Source organism: Aquila chrysaetos, chromosome 1 (assembly GCF_900496995.4).
Source record: "Aquila chrysaetos chrysaetos chromosome 1, bAquChr1.4, whole genome shotgun sequence".
Classification (NCBI taxonomy): Eukaryota; Metazoa; Chordata; class Aves; order Accipitriformes; family Accipitridae; genus Aquila; species Aquila chrysaetos.
In genome coordinates this window covers 30,539,869-30,566,004 of record NC_044004.1, presented here as the reverse complement: position 1 = coordinate 30,566,004, position 26,136 = coordinate 30,539,869, and the positions used below count along the sequence as shown (strand labels likewise).

Genomic DNA, 26,136 nt, shown 5'->3' with positions numbered 1-26,136 from the left:
CCGCGCTGACCAAGCGAGTGCCTGGGAGGGTGCTGGGCATCCCATGTGCTCAGCACAGGTCAAGCTCTGGGGAGCCTGTGGCAGCCGCACTTGCTGGTGCTGCTTCTCTCCAAGGATTAAACAGCTCCTGGCCTTAGTCACTGCTGGTAATCCACCAGCTAGATCCACCCCACTAATTTGAATCAAGCCTTTTTAAAAAAAAATCTATTGTTTGTTAGAGTGAAATGCACAACCTACTCCCACATGCAAAAAATTACTTCTGTTTTTCTTACCCCTCTTGAGTTTTACATGAAACAGTCAAAGGGATCTCACCAAATTAACTGGATCAAGTTTCCCCATATAACTTTTATACAATAACTACTCTCTTAAATTTCAAAACAGCACTTTGGGCTGAAATAGCCAGTAAAACTTAGTTTCTCTGTTCATTCAATTTAAAAAGAAGAGATGTAAGCACCAGCTGTCTTCTAGTGTCCTTGGGCATGTCTTTTTTATGGTAAGAACAATTTAGTTCAAGCTATTAGGTGCACCTTCCCAGCCCACTTCCAGCACCAAGCTTAACTGTGCGGCCAAATTCTTTAATTTCTGTTCAAGTCTGTGGGGAAACTCGTGTCTGGCTTCAAGTCTGTCCTTGTGAAACTAGCTGCACAGAGGCTGGGGAGCACAGGGCACACATTATTCATGACAAAATTGGTAAGCCTGGAGCACCTTTTGGGCTCATGTGTTAGTCCACTGCAAAAGCCACATGTTGGCCTCCTTACTCTGTGCAAAGCTGCATGTATGGAAATCTGTGTTGGAGTTAAGCTGTGAGGTTAATTAAAGCTGAAAGTGTTGGAAAGCAAGGCTTGAGTGGAAAGATTCTTGAATGAAAACATAAATGAAATGTTTAGAATATCTGCATTACATAGCCAGGACAAAGCACGCTCAGATAAAATGTGAAGGGTCTTTTCCAGTGTACTAGAATTGGATGTCTCTCAGGGAAAGCAGAGCTGAGGTGAATTAAAGCAGAAAGGCATAGGTGCATCAAGGGCTGCCCGTTAGCTTCACTCCTATGCTACAGCTTCACAAAGGGGCCAGGATGGAAACATGGCAAACTGACATCTTGCGTGGAAGCAAGAAATACAGTCGTCTTGGTTCCTGACTCTTCCTGTCTCCAATATTCTCTCTGGGAAAGCTGATCTGGATGTTATCCTACCTCGAGTCTGAGCATGTACCCTGGTGCAGAGGAGCAGTGGGCACTGGGCACTCTCAGGCCCCCTTTGTTTCTGCTCAAGCTCTCAGCAAGGGCAGCAGATCCTCCAAGGAGCTGGTTTTCCTTCAGACTTCTGAGATCTTTCAAAAAATCTCCAGCAATAGCTAGTGTCACTTCCCCAGCCTGTCCTCTCACTGCCTTATGTCCGACCCCACTCCGCCAGCCCTCTCACTTGCTCTTCCACCCTGCCCTCTTTGTACCTTTTCTGGTCCTTAACTTTGTTTATTCCCCTCCTCTCTCATGCCTTGACCCTGCCTCTGCCATTCTTCTCCCTTTTTATTTCCAGCCTTTAGAATTGCACAGTAAAACTTGAAATGTTAGTATGAATATGGCCTGAAAGCCCCCAAGCAGAAGCCCATGTAGGTGAACTGCAAATATACTGTATTATTTTTAAAAGTACAGGAGGAGTTGTCATCTAAACTCGTGGTGTTGAGGTGTGCAAACTGAATTTTCTAAGTACATTAGGTATTGTATTCAGGAGCGTTTGACATAGACTATGCTGCTAGCATAGGAGGTGCAGCAGAAAGTAGTCGTTTCTACTGACTGTGACTGTTTTGGGTCTGGTCACTCTTTGACCAAGGACTAATTGCACTCTGCCAAATATGCAGTATTTTCCCCTTAGCAGCACGGTGGGCTCTGGGTCTCTCCCCCACCTTCTGCCACCCTCTCCCAGAGACGGTACCTTATCCTGCCTGGTTCCACAACCCAGGTTAGAGAGTGCGGCATTTTCATGGTATGAGTGTTACTGGTTAGCATCTTTTTCCCCAGCACTGTGATTCTAGGTGCAGAAATAAATTTGTCTGGGACAGCTCCAGAGACCAAAAATCCTTTGAGAGCTTTAAGAATTTGTTGATTCTGCCTGGGAATTTTGTGTGTAATAGAAGTTGGCATTTCAGTTATACTTTGAGAAAGATTCTGCTTCATTCCTTCTGTGCATGCATGAAAGTCACCTTTACTCCATTCACAGCTACACACACACTTGAGTTCAGAATTAGACTTTTTACTCTGCTGGAATGTTTTCTCATGGCTGGAGCCTTCTCACACCTTTGGAAAAGGCTGATGTTGGCCAGCGTCACGCTCAACAAATGCATTTTGTTGCCAAAAGTAAAACCTGAGCCAGCCAAAAAAAGTGAAACCCTGCCAAGCTGGAAAGGCAATGCAACAATTATGGTTGGCAGAAAGATTTCTTTTCATGAATGAGTTATGTCTCAGTTATGTCTGATTATTGTGTAGGCTGCTCAAAAGAAGTGTGCTTACATGCCTTGCCCATGTAACGGGAGCACGGAGGGGGTAAACCTTATCCCACTCAGAGGCTGCTTCACACTGGGCGATCCACGTTGGGATGGGGACCAGAGAGGGCAAAGCACCGGGGGGCTGGCGGGGTGGGAGGAAGGAGTGAGGTGATGGGAGTTGCAGGAAGTTGGTGGTTACTCACAAGCAACTGACTCTCATTTCTTGTCTGACATTAAGCCACGCAGGCCGTATGCTGCACGTTTGGCCGACCTCCGCATCTCTCTGACAATTAACCTAGTTTAGCACTGGCACTGGCAGCATGACAAGGATATTTTTCCTTGAGCTATTTCTCTGACAAATCTGGCAGAACTGGGCTGTCCTGCAACGCGAGGATAAATACCGCTTTTGCAGAGCTCTTATGCCTGTCATAGCTTAAATCCTGCTCTGAATACTCGTTCTGAGATCAGCTGCAACACAGCTTGTTTCACTGTAGGGAAGCAGACTAGTAGGTCTGAGGATCTTGGGTTTTTTTAACACTCTTGACCTTTTGGGGGAATCTGCCTTCAAGGTCCCCAGACTGCAGAGCAGCTGGCTGTGTTTTGTGACCTTCTCCATGAGCAAAGCTATTGTTCAGGAACTAGACTGGGTGCTTGTAGTAACTGGGTGCATGAGGATGCCAACAGCACAGGACACGAAAGCAGAGGTTTTATAGTAACATCACTGGCAATATTGGACTAACATGCCTGTGTGACAGCATAGATGTGGCTGCTGGGGGCTTCCTATTTCAAAAGGAGGGTCCAGGCTGGTCCCTCTGTGTTGAACTGGTACCTCAGTGGAGGCATCTTTTAGTCAATGACATGTCATACGTTGTGACTAAAACCCCACTGCCACCAAAGAATTCCTGGCTTGGAGCTGAACTCCATTTTGGGATTAAGAATGTGAACTTTTTTTAACATCTTAGAAAGCTGAATTCACCCTTAGGCCTCAGCAAAGTTGCACCTGGTGAAGACTGAATTTAGCCCATGAATCCTTGGACTCTCTCTAGGATATGTTTTATCCATTCATATAATTTATTAATTGACAGCAGATTCTGAATATAGATTGACAGTGGGCAAGTCAAGCCATATTTCTAGGAAGTTTCTATCTCCTTTCTGTTGAATTTCTGTTGGCAGCACCATCAAACTTTATTGATAAAGTCTTGTTCTTCTCAGCAGCGCAGGCAGACAATCAGATTTGTAACGATCACCCATAGTATTGACTGTATCTACTCTGGTATTCATTCTCTCTTCTTTTTATGAAGACACTGAGCTGAGTATAATGGATACCTGGGTGAGGAGGAAATAATCACCATTGACTCCTCTGTCCTTGTGGAGTTGTCTTGCTCCATGACACTGCTGTGACACATGGCATGAAGTCAGCTTAAGACAGGATATTTGCAGTTGCTGGAGCCATGCTCATTTTTTATTTGTTCTTCTACTAACTCACTACATATTATTTACCTAAATAATGTAAAATAAACAAATAAAATGTCTTTAGTGCTATAAATTTCAGCTACAAAACTTGATCATCAGTGTATTACTTTGGGATTTATTTTTCCCTCGACTCTCTTGAAGTCACGTTGGCAGGAAGCAAGTGTTCTAGGTCAGCAAGTCATTTCATGTGCACATATTAGGAAGCTTACACCTCTCTCTATATTACGCATTGCAGTCCCATCATTCACTAGACAGTGTGTAATATATTCTTAATGTAGAATTTCAATAACTTAGTAACCTCTTAAATATAGGATGAGGGGAATCTGACATGGTCTAAGGATTGTATTTTCTTCTCTTCTCTGCAGAACTTAGTGAACTGATAAGATTAGTAGACTGATGGCCTTGTTATGTTTTCTGTTTTATTAAGAACAGCTAGTACTATTTTTGAAAGCATAATTCAGGTATTTTCTTTTCTCCCCATACATGATAAGCATTACTGTTGTATGTTATTTTTAACATTCAGTTAGCACTGGTGATATCTCACTGTTTTTAACCTTCTTTCCCATGTAAAATGAGTAGTGGAATGGTTTCATAGGAGCATCTGCAGAGGCCCCTTCACTTGTGGATTTTGTAACTCAACAGTATGAAAGGCCAGAAAACGTCCCTCATGGATCAGGCTTTCATGGAGAGGAGATGGGCATGATTAACCAAATCTGTCCTGTGATCCACAGGAGACCACTGGAAGCAGAGAGTATGCTGTGCTGCTGCTACTATATGAGGATGTATAGGTTGATATGGATGAGCAAGGCTGTTTCGCTTGATGTGTACGAGCATCTCCTGCCAAGAGGCTAAATTACAGTCAGAAATAAGCACTCTATATGAACAGCACATGTTGCAACACAGCCCTTTGCCAAACAGGTTTTGCAGTGGGAGCGGGAATCCCAGGAGGTGGTTGTGACTTGCCCTCACCACTGGTCCTGGTTTAAACATTTGGCACATCTCTCCTTTGAGCATTACTGTCTGGTTTGTAATTACAGCAGGAAGATGGCACTGCTGGAGAAAGGATGAATACAGTTCTTTCCCAAATGCAGTCTGTATACGCTGGTGTTTCTTTTTTGCTCTTGGCACTTCTGCAGTTACAGTTGTCATTGGGATCTGTTGTGGGATGCGCATAGTTGAAAGTGCCAGTTGCTGCTACTTTGCCCCAACCCAGACTGTGATGGAAATATCGGTACTGGTAATATCAGTAAATCAGTCTAGAAATGCTGGGAAGATCCTGCCATGGGACTGCAATCCATGCCGTCCTCGTGCCCCGCTGCTGTGACCTGAGCCTTGGCATAGGACTGGCAGAGTCCTGCACATCCCACGCAGCCACCAGTGTTGGGGACTTGCTGTGTTCTCCACATCTGCTTTCTACCTGCTCTGTGTTGTTGTGGATCAAGGGTACAAATGTACTTTCCTTGGTGCATTGTCTGTAAATTTTCTCAGTGTCCATTTTTAAATTGCATTTAAATTTTGCATATCTTGATGATTTTTAGTGGATTGAGTATGCATCATTTCTAGCAAACATGCTGTTTCCAGTTTCTTCCCTCAGAGGAGATTAAATTCCGGTACATTCTTGTTTTATTCTTCCAAGGCATGAGTGTGATGAAGTTGGACAGTAATGGTTTCTGCATTTCACTTTTTTCTGCTCTTTCCCCAGTGGTCTAAGCATCTGTAGGTTTGAAGGCACTTACAGTTATGGTCTTTGAGTTCAAAATAAATCAGAAGAGAATAGACCAAAACAGGACAGAGCATTTAATAAGATATATAGTGTACTTATAAACTTGCACTTAATATGTTGAGCTGACAAAGCAAATAAATGCAAAGTCCCACAGATCTGCCTTTTTTGTAGTCTAGGCTTGAATAATAGTAATGTGACCCAAGTGAACAAAAGAAATTTATAAAGGGAGGCCGAGACCAAGTAACCCTCTTCTAGAGCTGATGAACTGTAATCCATACCAGATATTTCCAAAACGCATTTGGTCCTGTTCCACCTACCTCATAACACAAGCTCCCTTTCCCCTTTCCCCCTTTCCCCTTTCCCCTTTCCCCCTCCCCTCCCTCTTCAGTAGATACTTAGTTACATGCCTCATATTTTTGCTAACTCAGTATTGCAGAGAGGTTAACAGTCTCTTTCTTAGAGAGAAAATGCATTTCACAGATTTGTGATGGTCTCCTTGCTTTTTGTTAATGTCTGCTAATTGTTGTTCAGGTCTTCCTGTGCTTCATGTCTCCTCTGTTTTTCAAATCCCCAGCAAATAGAGGTTGACAACCAGCACAAAAAATACCATAGTCATTTTGTGCCCTGTGGTGCTTTACAACATCAAGAGAAGTCACAGCTGACAGCATGAAGGTTTTTTGTCTGTGATGAGAGAGCTTGATTTGCTTGTGTGTTCAGTAAAAATAACAGTTTGCTCTTAAATAGGTGCTTATCTTTTTGCAGTGTTACATAAACTCTCTTGATGCTACCTGCCAAGTGTGAATCGGCTGCTTCTGTCCTATATATGTTTTGAGAGAAAGTGCAGGTTTGAAACTCTTTAAATAGGAATCTTTCTGTTGGTTCCCTTGACATGACTTGTAATGCTCATTCAGTCTCTGTCATCACCAGTGCGAGGCTGTGTTTTGGTTTCTTTAGTCATTTTCCACCTGGCTGCTCCTGGCTACCCTAAATCTTTGTCTTTCCTTTGCTTCCTCTCAACTCCTGTTTTCTTTATATCTCTGCTCTTGCCTCTCCCACACGTCTGCCCTGCTTGGTACAGCAGTACCAAGTGATCAAGCTTATCAGGGAAGCTTGGCATTGAACGCTGCACAGCATGATGGCAGCATGTTTCTCCTGTCTGATGAAGGAGAATTGAACTGGTTTGAAAATATAAGGTGCTCTCGTGACACAGACTCCATTGTAACCACTGCAGTAAATGCACAGAGTCAAAATCAAATAAGGACAGAGTATGCCGGTCCTGGATTTAACTGTGGTAGGTGAATGGAGATCACCCATCCCTAGTTTCGAAGTCACTTGAAGCCAGTAAGTTCAGTCAGTCCATGGAGAGGCACTTCTGTCGGAGGTGCACAAGCCCTGCCCTCCTTGTTGTAGTTGTGGTGAGACCCTGTCTGCTCCCTTCTCTTGTCTGCAAGCACCTGACTGGTCTGTGAAATAGTCCATGAAAGGGCTATTCCCTTGAGTGTCTTGTCTTGTTCAAGGAGAGTAAGGAGGAAAGGGAAAGAAAGAAACTGGCTGCCTTGATCTGTCAAGGATCCTCATGGTCAACTCCAGTGATGCTGAGCACACTGAGCCACATGTCTTCCATCGCACTTGCACTATTGCAGCACTGCAAAACTCCGAGCTGGTTATGCTTATGTTAAATTTATGGATTAATGTATGAGTAAATTGTGAATTTAAGCTGCAGAGCTTAACTTCAGCAAAACATGTGGAGCAGAAGGCTAAAAACAAAGAAAGCTTTATGGATTGACCAGGTTTGGTGAGACTCTCTTTATATTAACTTCACTTCAGCAGTCTTGGTGAACTCTAAACATTTATCTGTTAGACTAAACATAGGTTAAGCCAGGCCATGAAATAGCTCAGTTGTAGAACTGACATCTAATCAGAGTTCTGTCAACTGATCCTCTGCCCATTTAAATTACCACCTGGATCGAAATCCTTAAAAGAGTTGCAAACTGTCCTACAAAACCCACTACAAACAGTGAAAATAAAATAAGGTAAGAAAAAAGGTGTCATAAGGTCTCCCCCGATATCATTCAATTCCTCTTACCTAGTTGATTTGTTTGGTTCAAGGATCTCGTCTCTAGTTGTTACTCTATCTGCTATTCCAGTACTCAGACAGAGGAAGCTATGGAAGGTGGAAGAAGTAACAAAAAGAGTAATATCAATGTGCTTGATTTTTTCCTCACTAAAATTAGTTCTATACAGATATTATTCCATTGACTTTAGCAAATTACTCTCTTGAATTTCACTGGAATGAATTAGGAAGAAATTGAGGTTTTGCGTACACGGGCAAACTTCTGGTTTTTACACCTATATAGCAGAGTGATAGAATAGTAGAGATCCAAAAAAATATTCACTGATTCACACCATGCGGTTTTTAGCAGAGACAGCAATTTTAAAAAACAGAACATCCCTTGAGGTCGTGTGGGTGAATGAGTTGAAACAATACAAATAAAATGTCATGGACTCCAGCTTCTGCAATCTCTTTGACAACCTCCCCCTCCCTCCAAAAAAAACACACCCCTGTGTGGGATCTTTGTAAAACCTCAGACTCCACTTTTCCCGTCCCTTGTGACAATGGTAGCTGTATGACAATAGATCTTACAAAACTGTGACTTTTCTCCTGGGTTTTTTGTTGAAATTTATCTCCCTGCATTGGCAAACACAAACTCTGTGACTTTAACACTGACCAGAAAGTCCCTTTGTAGCAGGATGTTTTCAGAAGAGTAGCAGGACTGGTGATAAAACAGCGACCCATTGCTGAATGGTCAGATCTGCAGCTAAAGGGCAAGGGTGCAGAAAGGTCCCTGTTTGTCTCCAGTGTTGAAGCTAGTCCTTGTAAGCGTCATCCACATCGCCACAGAAGGCTTCAAGGGGTTTAGGGGTGAACGGACTTGCTGCCTGTCTCATAAGTTACTGAAGAAGCTGAACAGTGTAACTATAGGCTAGGGATGAATCCTGGTCCCCTCTCACCACACCTCTGGTTGACCACAGTGATGGGGATGAAGTAGGAATCATTTTGATGTCTCCGTTTCACCTCAGTGTCCCGGGCACAAGGAAGCAGAGGGTTCAGGTTTGTTTGGATTTTTTCTGTTAACTGCAGGGAAATTCAGGACTTATGGTTTGGGTCATCTTCATTCTAAAAGCTTCTGTGCTGTTTTTTCCTTATCTCCTGGCAGTGCTTGAGAGTGGGATAGGTCTGGCACCGTATGACACTGCTCCCTCCCTCTGTCCCCATCCTCCTGCCTGGGGAGGACCTGGGCACCGAGGAGGACAGGAGGCAGTCCATGTCCATCTGAGAGCTGCCATGGCTTGCTGTGTGGGCATACCTTGGCAGGATTTCAAAACGACCTTGAGATCGTGTTTTGCCTCCAAAGGTGCGTGACTTCCTTCAGAGCCAGGGGACAGCGTTTTGCTATTTTCTGTGGGTGCTGATGGGACGACTGGCCCTGCATGGACCTTCCCTGCAGGGGGTAGGCAGCTTGCAAAGGGAGCAGACAAAGGGAGAAAGTGGAAGCCATGGGTATGGCTTGAAATCCTCCTGCTGACATTCCCTGGATGTGGCTGTGACCAGGTAGGAGAGGGCTGATATAGGGCTATCTCAGGGGCAGCATTTGCCCTGAGACATGCCTGTGTTCTCCTTCATCAGAGAGAAACAGGGAAAATGGATTCTAAGTGATTTTATAATTTAGATGTCTGTTTTTCAAGCTGTGTTTGCTATTTGTAAAGTTAGTCAGACCTGGGCTTCCTGAGCAATGTTTTCAAGAAAAGCTTATGACTGTGTGAAGCATTATTCTGGAATCACCTATTGTGCTGTCCACCCATGACAACTCCCTCAGCACTTTTTTTTTCCTCTCTGACCTTTCCAAAAAGAACAGCTGTGCTGCCTATGGTCCCCTGTGCCAAGGAAGCAGTTGCTGATCTTATCCTCCCCTCCCTTCTGACTGCTTTGCAAAGAGTGCTTCTTCCAGGTCTTCTGAAACAGTCACGTTGAAGAGAATGGTCCTCGCCCTTACAAGGGCGTGAGCTGTAAGGTCCAGGGCTGAGCACAGGAATTCGGGTGACCCATGATTCTGTATCTTTAGCAACACTTGGATGCAGTGCCAGCATGCTGTTTCAAGTCCCAACCTCTTTCGTGCTTCTGGAAGGTAGATGGGTGTCTGTTATTTCTATTCCCTTCCTTTTTTCTAGAGATGCTGAGGTGTCTGATGGGGAATAAAAGTGCTGTTCCTACAGTTAGGGCTCTATGGGACTGCTTTTATTCTTCTTGCTTTTTGCGCTATGGTAGTTTAAAGAACCCACAAATGAGCCAAATCTGTGTTGTGGGAGACATTGAACAAAAACATAGGAAGCCCTAAGGACTTCTTTTTATTACACATGAAATAAAGTGAACCTGTAACTTGTTTTCAAGATGTGGCATGTTGAGTGGTAGACCCTGGCTCTCACAGAGCTCCAGAGCTTGAACTATAGGACAATATCACCTCTTAACTGATCCTGAATCACTGCTAGACACAGCTGATCAAATTAATCACCTTTTACAGAGTTGGGTTCTTTTATAAGGGATGCTGCCAGGATAGTCTGCCTACTGAACTGGGAGAGCTTTTTTACCCCTGAAGTTTTATTAGGTCAACAGTGTTAAAATGATACTTTCAATATGTTAATTAAAAGAAAGCAAGTTATCAAAGGAAAGAAAACAATTATCTATTTTTCCCCCAGCAGCAGAAGGATCTCTTGGTTCACTTCCTGGTGTTACTTATGCCCATTGGCATGAATGTCTATGCTTCATTATGCCTGCTTCTTCGTGGGCTAAAGGAATGGGCAGGTACCTTTGTAGACTTAAAAACGAGCCATAATTTTACTGATACCTTGATTATACGTGGCCACTACCTAGTGTGAAAAAAGAATTTTGGGATGCAGAGCCTGGAGTTATAGAGTGCAATGGCATTGAGAAACTAGTAACTAAAACTGGCACTTTGAGCTCCCACAGTTTCAATGTGGTGTCCAGAAGAAAGGGCAGGGAAGAAAGGGCAGAAATTATCCCCAAAATATACACACAAGAAAAAGAGTACACAGGGAAGTTAATCCATAATAAAGTTGGGTGTCAAGTGACAATACTGTTCTTACTCTAGGATAGCTTGTCTGGTGAATGCTCTTACTCTAGAACAGGGATGTCTCCAGGGAAGCTATTCTCGGATGTGTGTTTCTACACATACAATATACATAGTGTGGCTGAGGTATCATTGCACAACCACTACAGTAATCATGTACTTCCCTGTTGCAGACAACCCCTTAGGAAGCAGCACCATCTCTGGAGGCTGGGTGCAGTTAGCCTTTGCAGAACAATTTGTGCTCAGCTTTGGAAGGTCTCCTTAATACCAGTATCTAAGTACTCAGCAAACCCTCCTACATGATGCTGTAGTATCTTCAATTAGCTTTTAAAGAAATAAGAAAATAATTTGCCACGGAGCTCTTCTGTTTACAGTCACTAAATCATTAGATATTTCTTTCCCTTTCTTCTTCCTCCTTCTTTTCCCTCTGTATTGCACCCTTATAAACACACGGTGCTGAGTATCTGGCTTTGCCCTTCAGGAAGCAAACTTGTTTCGGGGCAGTTAAGGAAGTTCCTCGGAAGGTACAACCAGCTGAAGATACGTACACCACCAACCACTGGTCCAAGGCATTGTACAAATTACTAAAACAGAGACCCATGTCTCAATTGCTAATATAAATATTTAAATGCACTACCAGTTTTGTTTAGTCTGTCTACTAATTTTTTCTTTTTATTCTCAATGTCTGTGTCAGGCTGGGGTGGATATTTTGGAACCAGAGAAAATTTTCTCCTTGTAGCTGTAAGATTATTCTGTATTAGAAAGCTGGTCAGTTTGGCTCGATGAGCCATCTGCGTTGACAGGCTGTTGTGATAATATTTACGTGAAGCAAGTAGGATTTGTTTTATGTATGTCTGAATCTGGGCTGCCAACATGTCCAATGCCCCCAGCATGCCGCTGTCCACTGGACGCTAGTATAGATGTCCAGCTGGAGATCTTGTCTGTTGGTGATATCTTGGGTCACCTTGAGACATGATGTGGGTAGTGCCTTTGCTGTGAAAATTAGCAGGTGATGAGGCATGGCATGAGCACGCTGCTGGAGGTTAGATTGCCAGCTCCCTTCTGAAGGACCAGGGTCATCTCAGTTTGAAGAAGACAGATTTAATTATCCCCCTTTCAGAGCCGATAATGAACTGACATCATTTCCTATGCCACCTTGGTTTTCCTTCAGGGGGTCCATCATCACTGCTAACGAGACCCAAGTCTACTTAAATTGTGACGTTAACAAAATCGCAGCCTGGGCTGGAACAGCCTCGGGCGCCCAGGCTGGCTGAGTCACCCAGATGCCACAACCTGTCACAGAGAATTCGTGGTTTGGATTCATTTCAAGGCAGCCTCTCGCACAGTAGCCCCAACCCATTTTGTGGTCCAGCAAGGTCAAGCAGGATGTGCCCTCTCCTAGGACAGCAGGGGCAAGGCCACCGTTTTGGATTACCCAGGGGAACATAACTGTGGCTCATGCTCAAGGTTCAGTTCTCCAAACCCGCTGCCCAGGTTTGCCCACAGTGTTCTAGGTGCCCATTTGCATGCGTGATGTTTATATTTCAATTTCAAAAGCAAAAATAGTTATTAGAGCTTGAATATTGGAATTGCCAAGGCTGCAGTGGCATAAAAAAGGAACAAAAGAGTAGCTTCCTAAAGAACAGTTTGGGATTGTTTTCTATTTGTTTCCTGTATTTTAGTAGGACGAGTGCATAAGTTAATGTGTTTTGTAACAGGACTCTTACTCTGAATGTTTTTTTAATAAATTGAATAACTGAAGAAAAACAGAGTGAAAACATCCTCTCTTATTTATACTATGCAAAAATATCATGAAATCTGAGAGAGTAGTAATGACTAAAGAAACCCAGAGCATCTGCAAGCTAAGGTATAAGAAGCAGCAGCCTGAACAACTTGGGCTCTAAAGTAAGATATGGTGCAAAAGTTGTTTTCTTCTTCTCCTACTTTTTTACGGTGAGAACAGTCATTCACTGGAACTACCTCCCCAGGGACATGGTAGAGTTCCCACCACTGGAAGTTTTCAAGATGCAATAGGACAAGGTGCTAGGTAGTCTCATCTAGGCTCCCTTTCCTGTGAAAGGTTGGAACAGATGATCTTTTGAGGTCCCTTCCAACTGGGCTGTTCTGTGATGGTGACCCTTGCCTTTGTCAGGGAAATCCTTTTTGTGTTGTTGGTAATACAGTGCCCATTTCTGAAGGTATCTTCTGTAATTAAGGGGGTCTGGGGTTGGATTCCTGCTTCCACCCTAGTTTATGCGTTTTATCCCATGATTCATCAGTTATATCCTGGTGGTCTAAGAAAACAAGACACAGCTTTACGGAGAGGTTCTCTACCCATATTTCAAGCTTCAAAGATCACTTCTTCATCTTCAGACTGAAAAACTTGTGTGCCTAGATGGTATTGCCAGTTTTTCCCCAAGATACTGGCTGAACTAACAGAGGGCAGTGCCTTTTCTTATGAACTTCTCCCAACTTCAACCAAAAAGCCATAGCAGCCTTTGAAGCAGAACTCAAGATTCTCCCTTCCCAGGTGCCAGTTTTTCATTTGGCAAGAGCATTGGGCTCCATCTTGCTTAATCCTCCTCTCTGAATGAGCTTCAGCAGGAGAAGCAGAGATCAGCCTTACCCCAACCCAACGTGAGCTTTAGTGGTTAGAGCAGTCCGTAAAACTGACGTGTGAGGGTGTGAGCTCCCTCAGCCTCCCTTGCCAAGCGAGAGCTGACAGTGGTCTACGTACAACAGCAGGGAAACCACATCGCTGTGTTTTTGGATGCTTTCCGTGATCCTGAGAGCAGCACTGCCTGTAGGTAGCTACATGGGGAGAAGGCTGAGTGGTTGGGCTTTTTTTAGCTTTGGATAAAGGAATTCAGGTTAAAAGTATTTCTGATAGTTCTGTTAAAAAACGGTGTTTAAAAAAAAATGTTTTTCACCATTTTTACAGCATAAATGAGCATTTCCTACCACGTGAGCTTTCGGAAGACTGTAAACAACATTCCAGCCATACTTGTGCTGTGGCTGGATATGGACTTTCTGGAGCCTTTAAATGCTTTTACAGTGTGTGTTTATTTTAATGGGAGGCTGAAATATCTCGCTAAAATATCTCATATTCAACTGGGTGGAACCCATAAAACCACAAGCAGTGAAGATTTTTGCATGCCCGATGGGTTTGGGGAGTTTTGTTCTGAAAACTGGCTCATAATGTCCCTCTGATCCATCCTCTTCCAGCCATATGTGCAAAGAAGATGACTGCAGAGCCAGGAGGATTAGAAGCCAGAATAGTGTTTCACTAGCCAAATGTATTGTTGGCTATGTTATCTTCACAAAAACTAGTGTAATGAGATATTTAGTCAACAGTGTGACTTATGTACTTCTTACGCCAGTGTCAATACTCATTTAGGCTGAAATCCTGGAAATTGAACTCTGTGATACACCGGGAAATGTTGTACTCTTCCTTCCCCAGTCCTACAGGGAGACTGTGTTGTTTTAGGGTTTAAAGACACGGTGCTTCATGAGTCAAATGCAGTTGATTTCTTGTAGGACTGATTTAGGGTCCTTGTTGAATATCAGACATTGGAACTGATAAGACAGGAGAACTACTTTTTTTAAATGGGAAACATTTGTGACATCTTAAGATGCTTCTTACTTGTGGTGGCAGAAATGTTTGCTCAACACTCAGGTGGGCACCTGACAGGGATCTCTGGTTTTTCAATTTCTGAGGTGTGCACAGACCTTTTTCTGACCTTCTCCATGAGGAAGCAAGTATGTTTTCAGAGCTTGATGTGTACCAAGATGAGTTAGTGATGTAATTTAGATACCCGTGCTGACCTAAAAGGCATCTTATGTGACTTTTGGGTCACTGAGATGAAAGTGCCACCAGAGCTAGAGCTGTGGGTGGCTGTCCATAGCATGTTCTGTCAATAGGAGGCTATAATGACAACATATGTTATTTACTGCCTGCAGCCCCATTGTTTCCTGTAATTTCAAATTCCAGTGGAAAACATATTAGGAAACCCAAGCCTTGGGTTGAAAACACCTTAAAATTGAACACAGTGTTCCCTTTTTATTATTTTACATCTAGACACTTATGTGCATGTGTCATTGCTTTGTGCCAACATAAGCCTCAAACCTGCTCTCAGTAGTGCTGTCTTGTCGAGTCTGTCACATAGCAGATATTGTAATTAGTTTTATTTTAAAAAGAAATGTGTGCTAAGTACGTGTAAATACAAAGTTTCTGTCTGGCAGGCTCTTCTGTCTGTAGCTACAAGAATCGGGTTACGTTGATACTGTCACTCTTGTTAAAAAAACAAAACCCTTTGTCCCATTGCAAGCATATTTTGCTCACTGCATCATAAAGTTTTTATAGTATAGGTGGGGATAGTAGGAGGGGAAGACAATGCCGAGAAACTAAGTTCCAGGAGACTAGTTATACCTGTTGAATATAATCCGGTGATCAAAACACCAAACAATAAACATGAAAAACACATGAATCAACAGATTGAATGCTTATTCTTAATGTTAATTATATGTGTGTCCACATAATCTGACAAATGTAGTGTATTGGTTTGTATGATATTATGAGGTATAGCACTGCAATGCTTTAAGAATTTCTTTGTTCTTGCACTTGTTATTTTAGTCACAAATAACTTGATCTTAGCAGCATTTACATTTTTTGAGGCTTTGTATATAGATGCTGTGATTTTCCTTAGGCTCATTTTCCAGTTAAGGTTCTAAATGAGGAATATATTCTGTGATCCTGCTGCAGTCTCATTGCATATGATCTCAATTCCTACTGTACAAAAGGTTACATTATTATTTTATTAGTATAAGGCAAAATCAGTGGTCCAGATTGCCTGCAGAGTACCAGTGCTGTTCTTTGAGTGGTCTTGGGTGGACCTGAAAACCAGATATGAAGCTGACAGCTGTTGATGGCAAGCGTTATGTTACTTTCCAAATACCCAACTGACACACATTGCATGTGATTGCTCCCTCGTGCATGCCATTTGTAGATAAAAGAATACGAGTATTGATAAGTACCCAAGTTTTCCATGAAGAAACCTCTCGGGTCTAAGTTATGTTTTCTCACTTTCTCTTGAAACAATGTTCCAGTTTTACTCTTTTTTAAGAGTGGGGAAGGCTGAAGCTTTCAAGTATGTTGTGTAGTAAACGGTGCAATTCTGGAAGGCGATGAAAGCACCTGGTAAAGGACTTTAATATTGCACTTGAACAGGATTAATGGGTTTAAATGATGTTGATCTGTTGAATGCTAAAAACACTAGAAGCCATCAGCAAGCTCTCACCAGCTCAAAAACGTTAGTCCCACCTGTTTTATTCTTCCGCCTTATTTTGCTCTGAATCTCCTACCCAGGTACTCATAGGTTCCTTGCTGTCAGTACCTGAGCACCTACCAAGAGTTAGAGATAGTGTGCTGCTCCTCTCTTTTCTTCGTTTGTGTCAGCTGGTGTGAGTAGATTGCATGAGGTATGTTTAATATTACTAGTTTACTCTTGGGGAGCTTCAGTATTTAATTAAGTTCAGTACAAATAAATGCTGCTGTTGTTTTGCATCACAAAAGATCACTGTGGTTCTGTACTTCTGGCCAGTAACTTCCCGGTGATGAAAAATGTTTGCTTATAGTAATCTAGGAGCAAATAATGATTAATAGGCTGACTGCAGTCTTTCAGCCCAGTTAATTCCTCATTTTTGTTGCTCAAGGTCTGCTTGTGTTCTACAAGTATTACATTTAAAGGCAGCATTGAAAAGGTAGAAGCTGTAGCAGCAGCCCAAGGGCATGCCTTATGTGAGCAGTGGGAACAGACTGCTGATGTCCTTGTGTGTTCTCAAAGCACTGGTGGCTTGGGCACAGGTGGGAAGGGGCAACAGAAAGTGAAGCCACAAAGTCAATTGTGAATATTAGCTTCTCGAAAGTAGTAGTTGTGTTAAGTACAATATTGAAGCTGTGCTAATCCATAAAAGAAGTTGGCATTTCCACTCTGTATGCTGACTTGCCCATCTCAGCTGTCTCTAGCAATTTACAGCTCCATTCCCCTATATGTAAGACAGCTGCAATTTGTTGGAATGGTTTAAGACCAGACCTTGAAACAATGCTTGAACTTTGAAGAGAAATCAGTACAGCTGTAGTTTCAAAATCATCAGTGACAGAGTAATAGCCTGGAAGAAGTGTCAGGGGAGGGAGAGAACATGGCCTGGACCAACAATTTGTACACAGTCCCAACAACAACTGGGATCATTGCACAATAATCCCAGTCATGATTTTTGCCCACAATTGCAGGCAACTAGTATTGTTTACCTATTTCTTCCAATTCCCTGTTCCCATGATAGAGCTTAATGGGCCTTCTAAAAGATTTCATAATAGAAGCTGATGATGGTGGTTGAAATACAACTTTTTGCTTTTTAAAGAGAAGGGAAAAAAAGCTTAAACATGACCACATGTTACATGACACTTTAGTAGCATGTACATGAAGTTGAAACTCTGCAATTTATTTAAGAATAAAAATGTGTTCCAAGTTCTTTCAACTCTCCTGAAAACTAGTAGGAAATCTGGAAATTCCTCCCTTCCCTCAGCATGAGCAGTCAAATTTAAAATGGGGATTTGGTTTCCATTGAATGCTTGTTCAATTTGTGTCTGGCACTGGCTGTCTGTCCATCAGTAGTTCTGGGAACTGTGGGGACTGGCCTCTGAACTGCAATTCCATTCTCCACCAATTGAAAGTACTTTCAAGGCCCTGTACCAAAATCAGTAGCCATGCTTGCTCCTCCTTCTCAGCAACCAAATCACAGAAATGGGAGTACGTCACTGTAGGTGATGACTAGCATAGTAATTATAAAGAATGCTCTCTCTATATATTTTCCTCCTATGCTTAGTAAATCTTTTTGGTTTTAATCTGTGGGAACTCTAAGTCCTTCTTCTAGTGGTGCACCAAATTCATACAGAGTAGCTGACGTGGAAGTGTAAGTATACAGATACTCCTGCACATATTCCTTATATAATAAACAAATATATTTTGTTTGACAGCATCATAGTGCAAAAGCATTGTAAAAATGACAGCCTTTCCCTGGGGTCAGATCTTTAGAGATAGGACACAGCACAACTTTAGGCTTTGCTAGTAAGGTAGTTCCAGGCTTTGTTGAATTACAACAGCTTCATTAAAACAAAAAGCATGAAAAAAACCTTAGGAAACCATAACAGAGATATGCAGAAATTAAACTGAAAAAAAATAGATATTTGAGAGGTTTTTCCTATGTTGTGGGAAAGTATTTAAGCTAAATAACTTTAGCTTAAAGAAATAAATGTTTTAAGGACCTTTATAAATATTTATAGAGTAGTAATGCAGAAATATAGAACCATTAAATCTACATGTTTATACTTTAGCAAAGGCCTCTAGCTGACAATAGAGAGCAAATAACACGAGACAATCTCTCTGACAGCTAGACAGAGAAGCCATTTGCCTCATCTGAATGTCTATCGTAGCTATCTCCATGTTGACATGGAGAAGAGCAGTGTGTATGGAAGCAGAGGACAGAATTGCTCATCCTCAACCCCTCGGAGGCAGCGGGGATCAAGCCGCCGGCCTGTGCCTCCCTCCCAGCCAGTCCTGATGCCCCAGGTGTCAGGGAGCTGTCTCTAAAACGCTTTTGTTTATCGGGTTATTGAAGTGAAAGAGTAATAGTACAATATGTAATGGGACAATTTCCCACTTAAGTTAGGTAGAAAATGAGCATTTTGGTTTTTTCCCCCAAACGAGATGGCAAGCCCCTGGCACTGGAAGATCATCAGGGAGAGGATACTCAAGTGCATCAATGCCAGGGTACAGAGTGCACAGAACAGCAGTGGTGAGTGTCTAGAAATGTTGCTGGCATTACGAAATTCAAGTGCAGGTGCAGAGAACAGCCTGTTTCTAATTGCGTGTTTAGACAAGGTTTTTGCAGCCTGACTTTCAGCAAATGTTGGTTGGACTGTAACCCAGGATTTTAAGCTTTGCTTTTTACATGGTTCATCCCCTTCTTTAGGAACATTGAAGAAGGTTTAATGTAGGCAGGACCTTCCTAGCCACAGCTGGTGATTACAATAGCTTGAGGAATGCTCTGGACTTGACACAATCCTTTACAAAAAGCAGAAAAGGCAAATGCATTAAAAAAAAAAATCAGGTACTTATTTATGAAGCTTTTTTCATATGCAGCATTCATGCAGTGGTTAATCCTTGCAAGAACTCAGAATTACCAAGGAAAAAGCATTGCTGTTAAGCACTCAGTTCCAGGATTGATTTTGATATATAGCAAAAAAGAGGGATTTTGCGGGGACTCACAGAAGCCAGATTTCCAAACAAGGATGATACAACATCATTTGGCATAAAGAGCAGCAGGGTATCGGTCGCCTTCGCTGCTGAAGATGTTGATGTCTCTGGCCTCTTAAGCATCAGTATGGTTGGTCTGGAAGGGAGATTGTACATTTGCTGCATTTTAGCTTAGATCTGTAACATAGGATTTGGTTGGAGTTTAGATGCCTCGGTCCTTTTTCAGTTTTGGCTCCAGTTTCTGGTGCATTGTTGGCAAAAGGTCAGAGGGGAGTTGGTGTCACCTCTGTCTGAGAACTGATCGAGTCAGTTCACTCCCTTATGATGGAGTTTCAAAAAGCTTTAGAGTTTAGGCGTTTGGCCTGAAAACCATGTGGTTGGTATTTGGGTTATGTTTGGGCTACAGTCACTGCTGATGCACACATGGTACGAATTGTTCCTGTGGGGCAGAAATTGCCAACACCTTCTTGTGAGTCAAACTCTCCAATTCAAATCCCCCCGCTTCCTTCCCAGACGTGATAGGAGCCTCTCACCAGGGTCTCACAAGTGAGGTTATCAGCACCAGGTTATCCAGGACGGTCCTTGTTGGTCATCTGCAGTTTCTCCATCATCTTTTCCACCGGATCAGTTCAGGGGTACCAGAGCAGTCGGAATAGTTTGTGTGACAGGGGCAGGGTGTGATACACACTGTTGGTACTTCTGATCCTGGCTTGTGTCAAACCCAAATTACAGAAGGATGAGATTGCTTGCAGTGGCATAGCTGAAACATTCTTGTCTACCCTGATCAGGGTTTAGCTTTGGATCAGCGACGACAGCCCATTATGCAATATTTTCTTCTGCTGGGAAATCCTGAGTGCTTTGTATACATTATTCTTAATTGCACTCAGACAATGTGTCCATTGCTGCTGCATAAAAGCAAAACAGCACCAAAATATAAGTGTGCTGGAAGTGAGGTTGGGAAAGCACTGCTGGAACTGGGCAGGGAGAGCTTCTGCTCTGTTTATTTGTGCCAGACCTGGCTCACAAGCACTGTCATTCTCTAGATTCACTTTTTTCCTGTGTTTCCTGCCTAGGCAGTCAGGTGTGAGATAGGGAGAAAGACGGATAGCCTGTGAAGTGACACAAATAGAAAGCAGGGCATTTTTAAAAGAGCAAATGCATTATAAATATATACTTTTTTTTTTTTTTTTTGCCTTTGAGATTGTTTCATTTAGATCACTAGAAGTGAAGTGAAAAAAATCCATGCAGTTTTCCTTGTTTATGCCTTGCCTTTACGTTTTGCCCTGTGTGAGCCTGGGTAATGGAAATCCTTGAGGTCGACCTCACTTTCAGGCGCTCCTTTGCTGTGCAAGTCAGGGATGCTGCAAGGAAAATGCATTTCTGTTTTCAAACAACTGTTTTCATTTCAATTTGCAAATGATGTGGAAATGTTTCTGTTGGCCTTGAGTTTGACTGAAGCTTGTTTTTACAAATGGTAGGACCAGGTTAAGGCAGCCACAGAGTTTTGGATCTCCCGGCTCCAGCGCTCGGGATGTGCTGTTCCTGAAGCCTGGAGTGCAGAGCCTCCCTCGTGTGAGGAGCAGGGTGCGGGGCAAGGCTTGCCCTGCAGCCGCTGGTGTTGATGCCAGCCAGAATTGCAGCCCTGGGTGAAGCTTCAGCAGCCTCCACTGCCCTTTCACTGCCCGGTCGTTAGCTCATACGGCCAGGATTTAGGCCAGCATAGTTCTGCTTCATGAAAGAGGCTATGCAAACAGAAGAAACTATTTTCTGAATTTCCTGTATGCACCTAGTGACACTACTTTAATGGCATGAACTGTACAACACGCATTATTCATGTCTGTTTATCTCTCTCGGTTTTGGCCTTCAAATTTTTTCAGCTGCATGGATGTACTCGCTGTCCGGTGCAACTGAGAAGGAACATAAATCTGTAGCTCACCTTGGCCACCAGACAGTGTTGGGTTTGCTTTCTGACTGACCTATGTTAATCAGGGATCCTGCTCTTCCAGCTGTAAATCAGGCAGCTGATTAATAATCACAGTGAGAGAGATAATTAGTACTGGCATGTAGCTGTTTTATGGATCTCTCTTTTCTGGGAGCCAAATCCAACCATATGGAAAGATGTAGCTGAGACACTATAAATATGATTCCACTTAGACAGTCATCTCTTCTGTTTTCTGTTATCACAGCAGTGTCAGCACAAGGAAAACAATGAAAGTGAAGAGATGCTGTTGCAGATTTTATTACAAGTTTGAGGGCTTGGGACTTTTTTTCTTCTTCAAGGACACTGTGTTAATCTGAAGAAAGAGGGCTTGATTTGTGTTCATTTAGGCCTGCCACAATTATTTAAGAAATAGCTGTAGTGCTCATACTTGAAGAGCTTTGGTTCTCTTTTAACTATTTCTGGCAGACTTAGAAAGATATGCCTTGTGCTTTGTATCATGACAACTTGTCTTCTCCAATAAGCCACATCTTAAACTGTGTCAGCCCTCTCTATGTTCAAAGTAACTGTCTTCTGTTCATTGCTGTTGGATTGATGCTGTTAGCTGGGTGTCTGCAGTGCAGCCAGCAGCAGCGAGTGAGGATTTCCACAGAAAGTGAAGGCTTTAGCAGGGAAGTGCAGATGGGCACCAGGCAGCAGTTGAATCCATGTAGCTGGGAATCCTTGGGCAGAGCCACTTCTGATCTTCACGTTGATCTTCATGCAACCCACCAAAAATAGCAAAAAGATCTGCATTTGAGGACCCATTCACAAGGCTCTAATATCAGCTGCTGAAACTTTACTGGGCACGGTGAAAACAGAGGCAAATAAAATAAAATGTGGAGCAGGAATATCTCTTATCATATTCCGAATCCTTGCAGGATCTCTGTAAGGCAGAGGTTGTCTTTTGAGAACAGCAAACAATTCACCCTGAAGCCATTTCTTTGTGTTCATCTCATTGCGTTGGCTTTTTAGACTATTTTTTAACTATTTTGTTGAGCATTCATAGGCTGGTTTAGTAAATGTGACCTTACTGCGAGTGGGAGAGGCCAAGGACAGATTCCCAAAGTGCTGTGTTGGAGAAGTTTAGGTATGCTGCAAGAGGGGAAGGCCTTTGTGTTTCTGCTTCCTATGAAATATAAAGGAGAGCATCCTGCCACGGTGTGGGATGCTGGGCGGGGTGAGGAAGTCACCCCTTTTTCGGGAAGGAATAAAAAAATGTCTGCTGCAGTGGAGGCAGGAGAGCTCTTCCTTTCTGTTTTACACGATTATTGTTGCAGTCTTGTCTTGGAATAGGTGCCCCAAATAGTTTTTTTTGGTCTTTTGAAATAGTTGACTAACCTTCTCTTCCATAAGAGTATTTTCTTTTGAGATGCCTCATTTCGCTTGTGAAAGGTTTCAGAAATAGATTCTGCCACAGCCATTCCCATCCACACCTTAAAGCATATACAAAGCCCTTTACCTGGTTACATCAATATGATACAGTCTGGGTTGGGTTTTTTTTTCCCCTCTTTAAGACAAAAGTTGTCAGAAGTGGTATGAGGTAAATGATGGTAAATCATAATTTCATGCTAAAAAAAGGTTTTAATTCGATTGTCTCTCATAAAAAGCCAATACCATAAGAGAAATTAAACTACTGCTCCAAAGCTGATATAGAGAGCTCTGTGACTCGGCCGCATCTCATCTTTCTGTCCCAGGAACTGCTTCCATAAATCATTTCTCTTCCAAGGCTTCTGTTCAGTGTACTACTTCTTTTCTGACACTTAACCCACTAGCATTGTGTACTGTATGCATTATGCATTGCCTTTTGTGCATGCCATATATTACAAAGAGCTTTCTATCCCTAAGGGTTTCTGCAGCTATTTCTGTGAGTTCGTCCTACAGGGCACTTTTATGAAAGTCATCAGTTAGCCTTTGCTATGAAGAAAGAGACAATAGTAACTGAAAGTAGGCCAAGCTCATTAGATTATGATTAAAAGGCAGATTTTCTTTTTAATGCAGTGAATGAGGTTCTAGTGGGTGGGCACTGGGCAGAAGTGGTGCTGGAGAAAAGTCACAGGTGCTGTGTCCTTGGGCCACTCTGTCTCTTTAGTTATTTTATAGCTGTAATTAAATACTGACTCATGAAGAGCATAGTGACCTTTAATTTCATTCAAGTGACTTTAACAAATCTTAAGAAAGAAATGCCATGTGTGGTCCTGCCTTTGCTGTCTAGGATGAATCTAGAGCAGATAGTTGGGACCACAAGTTGTTTCAAAGCAGGCTTGTAATCTGCCTCTTACAATGCTGTATCTTCAGCTCTTCTGGGAACATGCATGGCTCCACCAGAAATGGAGGATTTTGTCACTGTGGAGGTCGAGTCAGGATTTAGGATTTGGATTTTCCTCTGGAATTATTTTAGAACCCGCCTTTAGCTCCTCAAAGAGGTGAAGTTCCAGGCTGGCCCAAGGACCTTGGTCTGAGGTCTGAGGACCTGCGCTCAGTCATTTGGTGGGAGCCCTGCACTCCCTTCTTGGCTCTGGTGGGGCTGCAGGGCCAGTGGAACCCCCCACCTCCTGCACCTCTTCCTCTGTCAAGGCAGTGACGCCTCTATTTTAGTGTCTCAACTGAGCTGGAATAGCAGAGCTGGAAACTTCGTCTCCATGGCTGAATTTGAAAACAATTCATTAGGTGCCGTTCAAGTAGTAAATGGTCTGTACGGGCACTGCGTGGGGACTTGATTCCCGCAGACCCTGGTAGGTTCAACTCCCACCTGCAGCCCTCCCTTCATTGATTGCATTGGCTTCTACCCAAAGGGCAGACCCTGGCTCCTGCATGAAAGACTACAGTGCTGTGCTCCCCGTGAGACCACCTCGGTGACAGGGAAGGTTTTTCAGGGTGAAGGGCTAGGTGAGGTGCCTTTTATTTCACCAGCAGACCTGGAGAGGCTGTTAGGCCTCACCCTGCCCTCCTTCATTGACCAGAGGCAAGGGGGAAATTACAGGCTGTAGCCTCTGGCTTAATTAGCCACCTGCTATTCCTGTCCTCTTGCATCCGCAGTAACTATTTATACACATGAGACTATACACAAGGCTGCAGCTCTCTATTTTTCTTGACCAGCAGTAGTCTCTCTCCGTAAGGTGGTAACTCAGCTACCTTGTAGGACAGTTTTCCGTCTTTTTCTGTGTAACATGATGGGACTGGCATTTTTCCCTCTTGCTAACCACCCATATTTCATTGGCCACCATGACTGTCACAGTTTGTACTCCAAGTGATTCCTTGGCACCAGATAACTTCCATGAGTATCCACCATTTAAATACAAATTGTTATCATGTCTCCCTTTCCCTCCCTTCTCCTTAGATGTAAAGGAGCATCCCACTATGGCCTTACCAAGGAACGGAAGAGGCGTTCCCAAGACTGCTCTCCGGACCATGGCTCCAGTTTAGCAGTAGCTGCCCTGGGCCCCGAGCTCTCGGCAGCTGCAGCCATTGCCTTAATGACAGACGAGCCAGGGCTGGTGAACCCGGCCTTCAGCCCCACCTCGGAGGACAGCCAGTCGGGCAGCAGCCCCGGAGACCTGCATCGCAGCAACCGAAACAGAAGTAAGAACTAAAAGTGATGGTTTCAGAGCCTAGTGGCCTCTGACAGCATTTGTTTTCTGTGAAACATATGTTGTTGGAGGCTTTAAAAAAAAAAAAAAAAAGGACAATGAAAGCTTTAATTTTACACAGTTTATCAAATTGCACACTCAGTGACCCAATAGATTTGAGGCGAAAACCAAATTTGCTTGGCCAGGGGCAGCATCAAGCTGAAGACGGACCAGCTGCACACATGCAAACCACAGGTCTTAAGAAAGATTATTTAGGCAAGTCAGCTCAGTTGGAAGAGCAAATGGCATGTGTAGTGTGCTGGGGAGATGGGGTAGCTGTGTAGTGGCTTCACCAAAACATGGTGGCCCAAGTAACCCCCATAGACCATGCCATGGCAACTATCCAAAAGCCTGTTGGGAACTGTGATTGGCAGTTGACAAGTATTTGCAGGAAAACAAACCTTAAGAAGTGTCTTGGGAGCTTGGGGGATGTTTGCCAGCCTCCCAGGGAGGTGCAGCTCGGAGGAGCTGGTCCTGCTGAAGTAACCATAATCAGGGACAAGTTGCACCAGGAAACCTTACCTTGATCCTTCACCCTGTGAAACTTCACCCAGCTCGGATGAATGTCATATCTGAAAAACGTGGCCTGGCCAAAGGCAGACTCGGAAGTGTTAACAGTGAGTTCAAAGCTTTTCTTTGAGGACTCTGAAGCCAAAATGAATAGCCCACCTTGTGTTGCACCAGCTGTGTGTTGGGAGAACGGATGAAGGGTTGAAGAAAGACTAGAAAATGAGCAGTGCTATCCTCTTGTCTGCATGGGGCTAGAGAGGTGAGGAAAGGGAGGGGGTAAGAAGAGAACACCAGAATGAAATTAAATCCCACCAGTTTTATTGAGTCTAGAGGCCGCAGTCTGGTTTGAGGGAATGTTGTATATTAGATTACAATGTTTGGCCAGCACACAGAGCTCGAAGAGAGAGAACAGCCACAGCCACGAAGATATTTTCAGCAGGATGGAAAAGAGTGACATGTTTTGAAAGTATTATGACTTTTTTTTTTGTATTGCCTTACCCAGGTTAGAAGATGTGACTTAGTTGATCCCTCCCACCTGATAATCTTTGAATTTTTGAGATGAAATTGTTGGCTGTTGTTGGTGGCTTTGAAAGCATTGCAGGGTTTTGAGGCAGTAGTGTGGGGTTTTTTTCAAGAAGAGTTTTTAACAACAACTTCCACCTTTGGAGTTGTTTTTTTTTTCAAACTTATATAACTTGGGAAGTGCAGTGCTTCTTCCTTTTCTATGCATTTTTCACAGGAGTGTTGCTGATTCTGCCTTGACTGAGGATTATTCTCTCCCAGGCTACCACACTCACAGGAGATTTCTGTGTGTGGCTGGCAAAACAGACAGGGAAGGTGGCAATTCCAGGGTGTGGGAGAGAGGTAGGATAATTGTACCCAG

The 26,136-nt window shown here is 43.2% G+C and overlaps 1 protein-coding gene across 7 annotated transcripts in view; it reads left to right on the top strand.

Moving 5' to 3' along the window:
* The window catches only part of LNX1 (ligand of numb-protein X 1), an 85,023-nt gene that overhangs the window by 24,368 nt on the left and 34,519 nt on the right, over nt 1-26,136 (top strand). For all 7 annotated transcript variants that reach the window (XM_030013332.2, XM_030013358.1, XM_030013386.1 and 4 more), the window contains one exon: nt 24,455-24,696. In XM_030013332.2, coding sequence (XP_029869192.1) covers nt 24,455-24,696 — 242 coding nt within the window. The remainder of the gene's footprint in view (nt 1-24,454; nt 24,697-26,136) is intronic.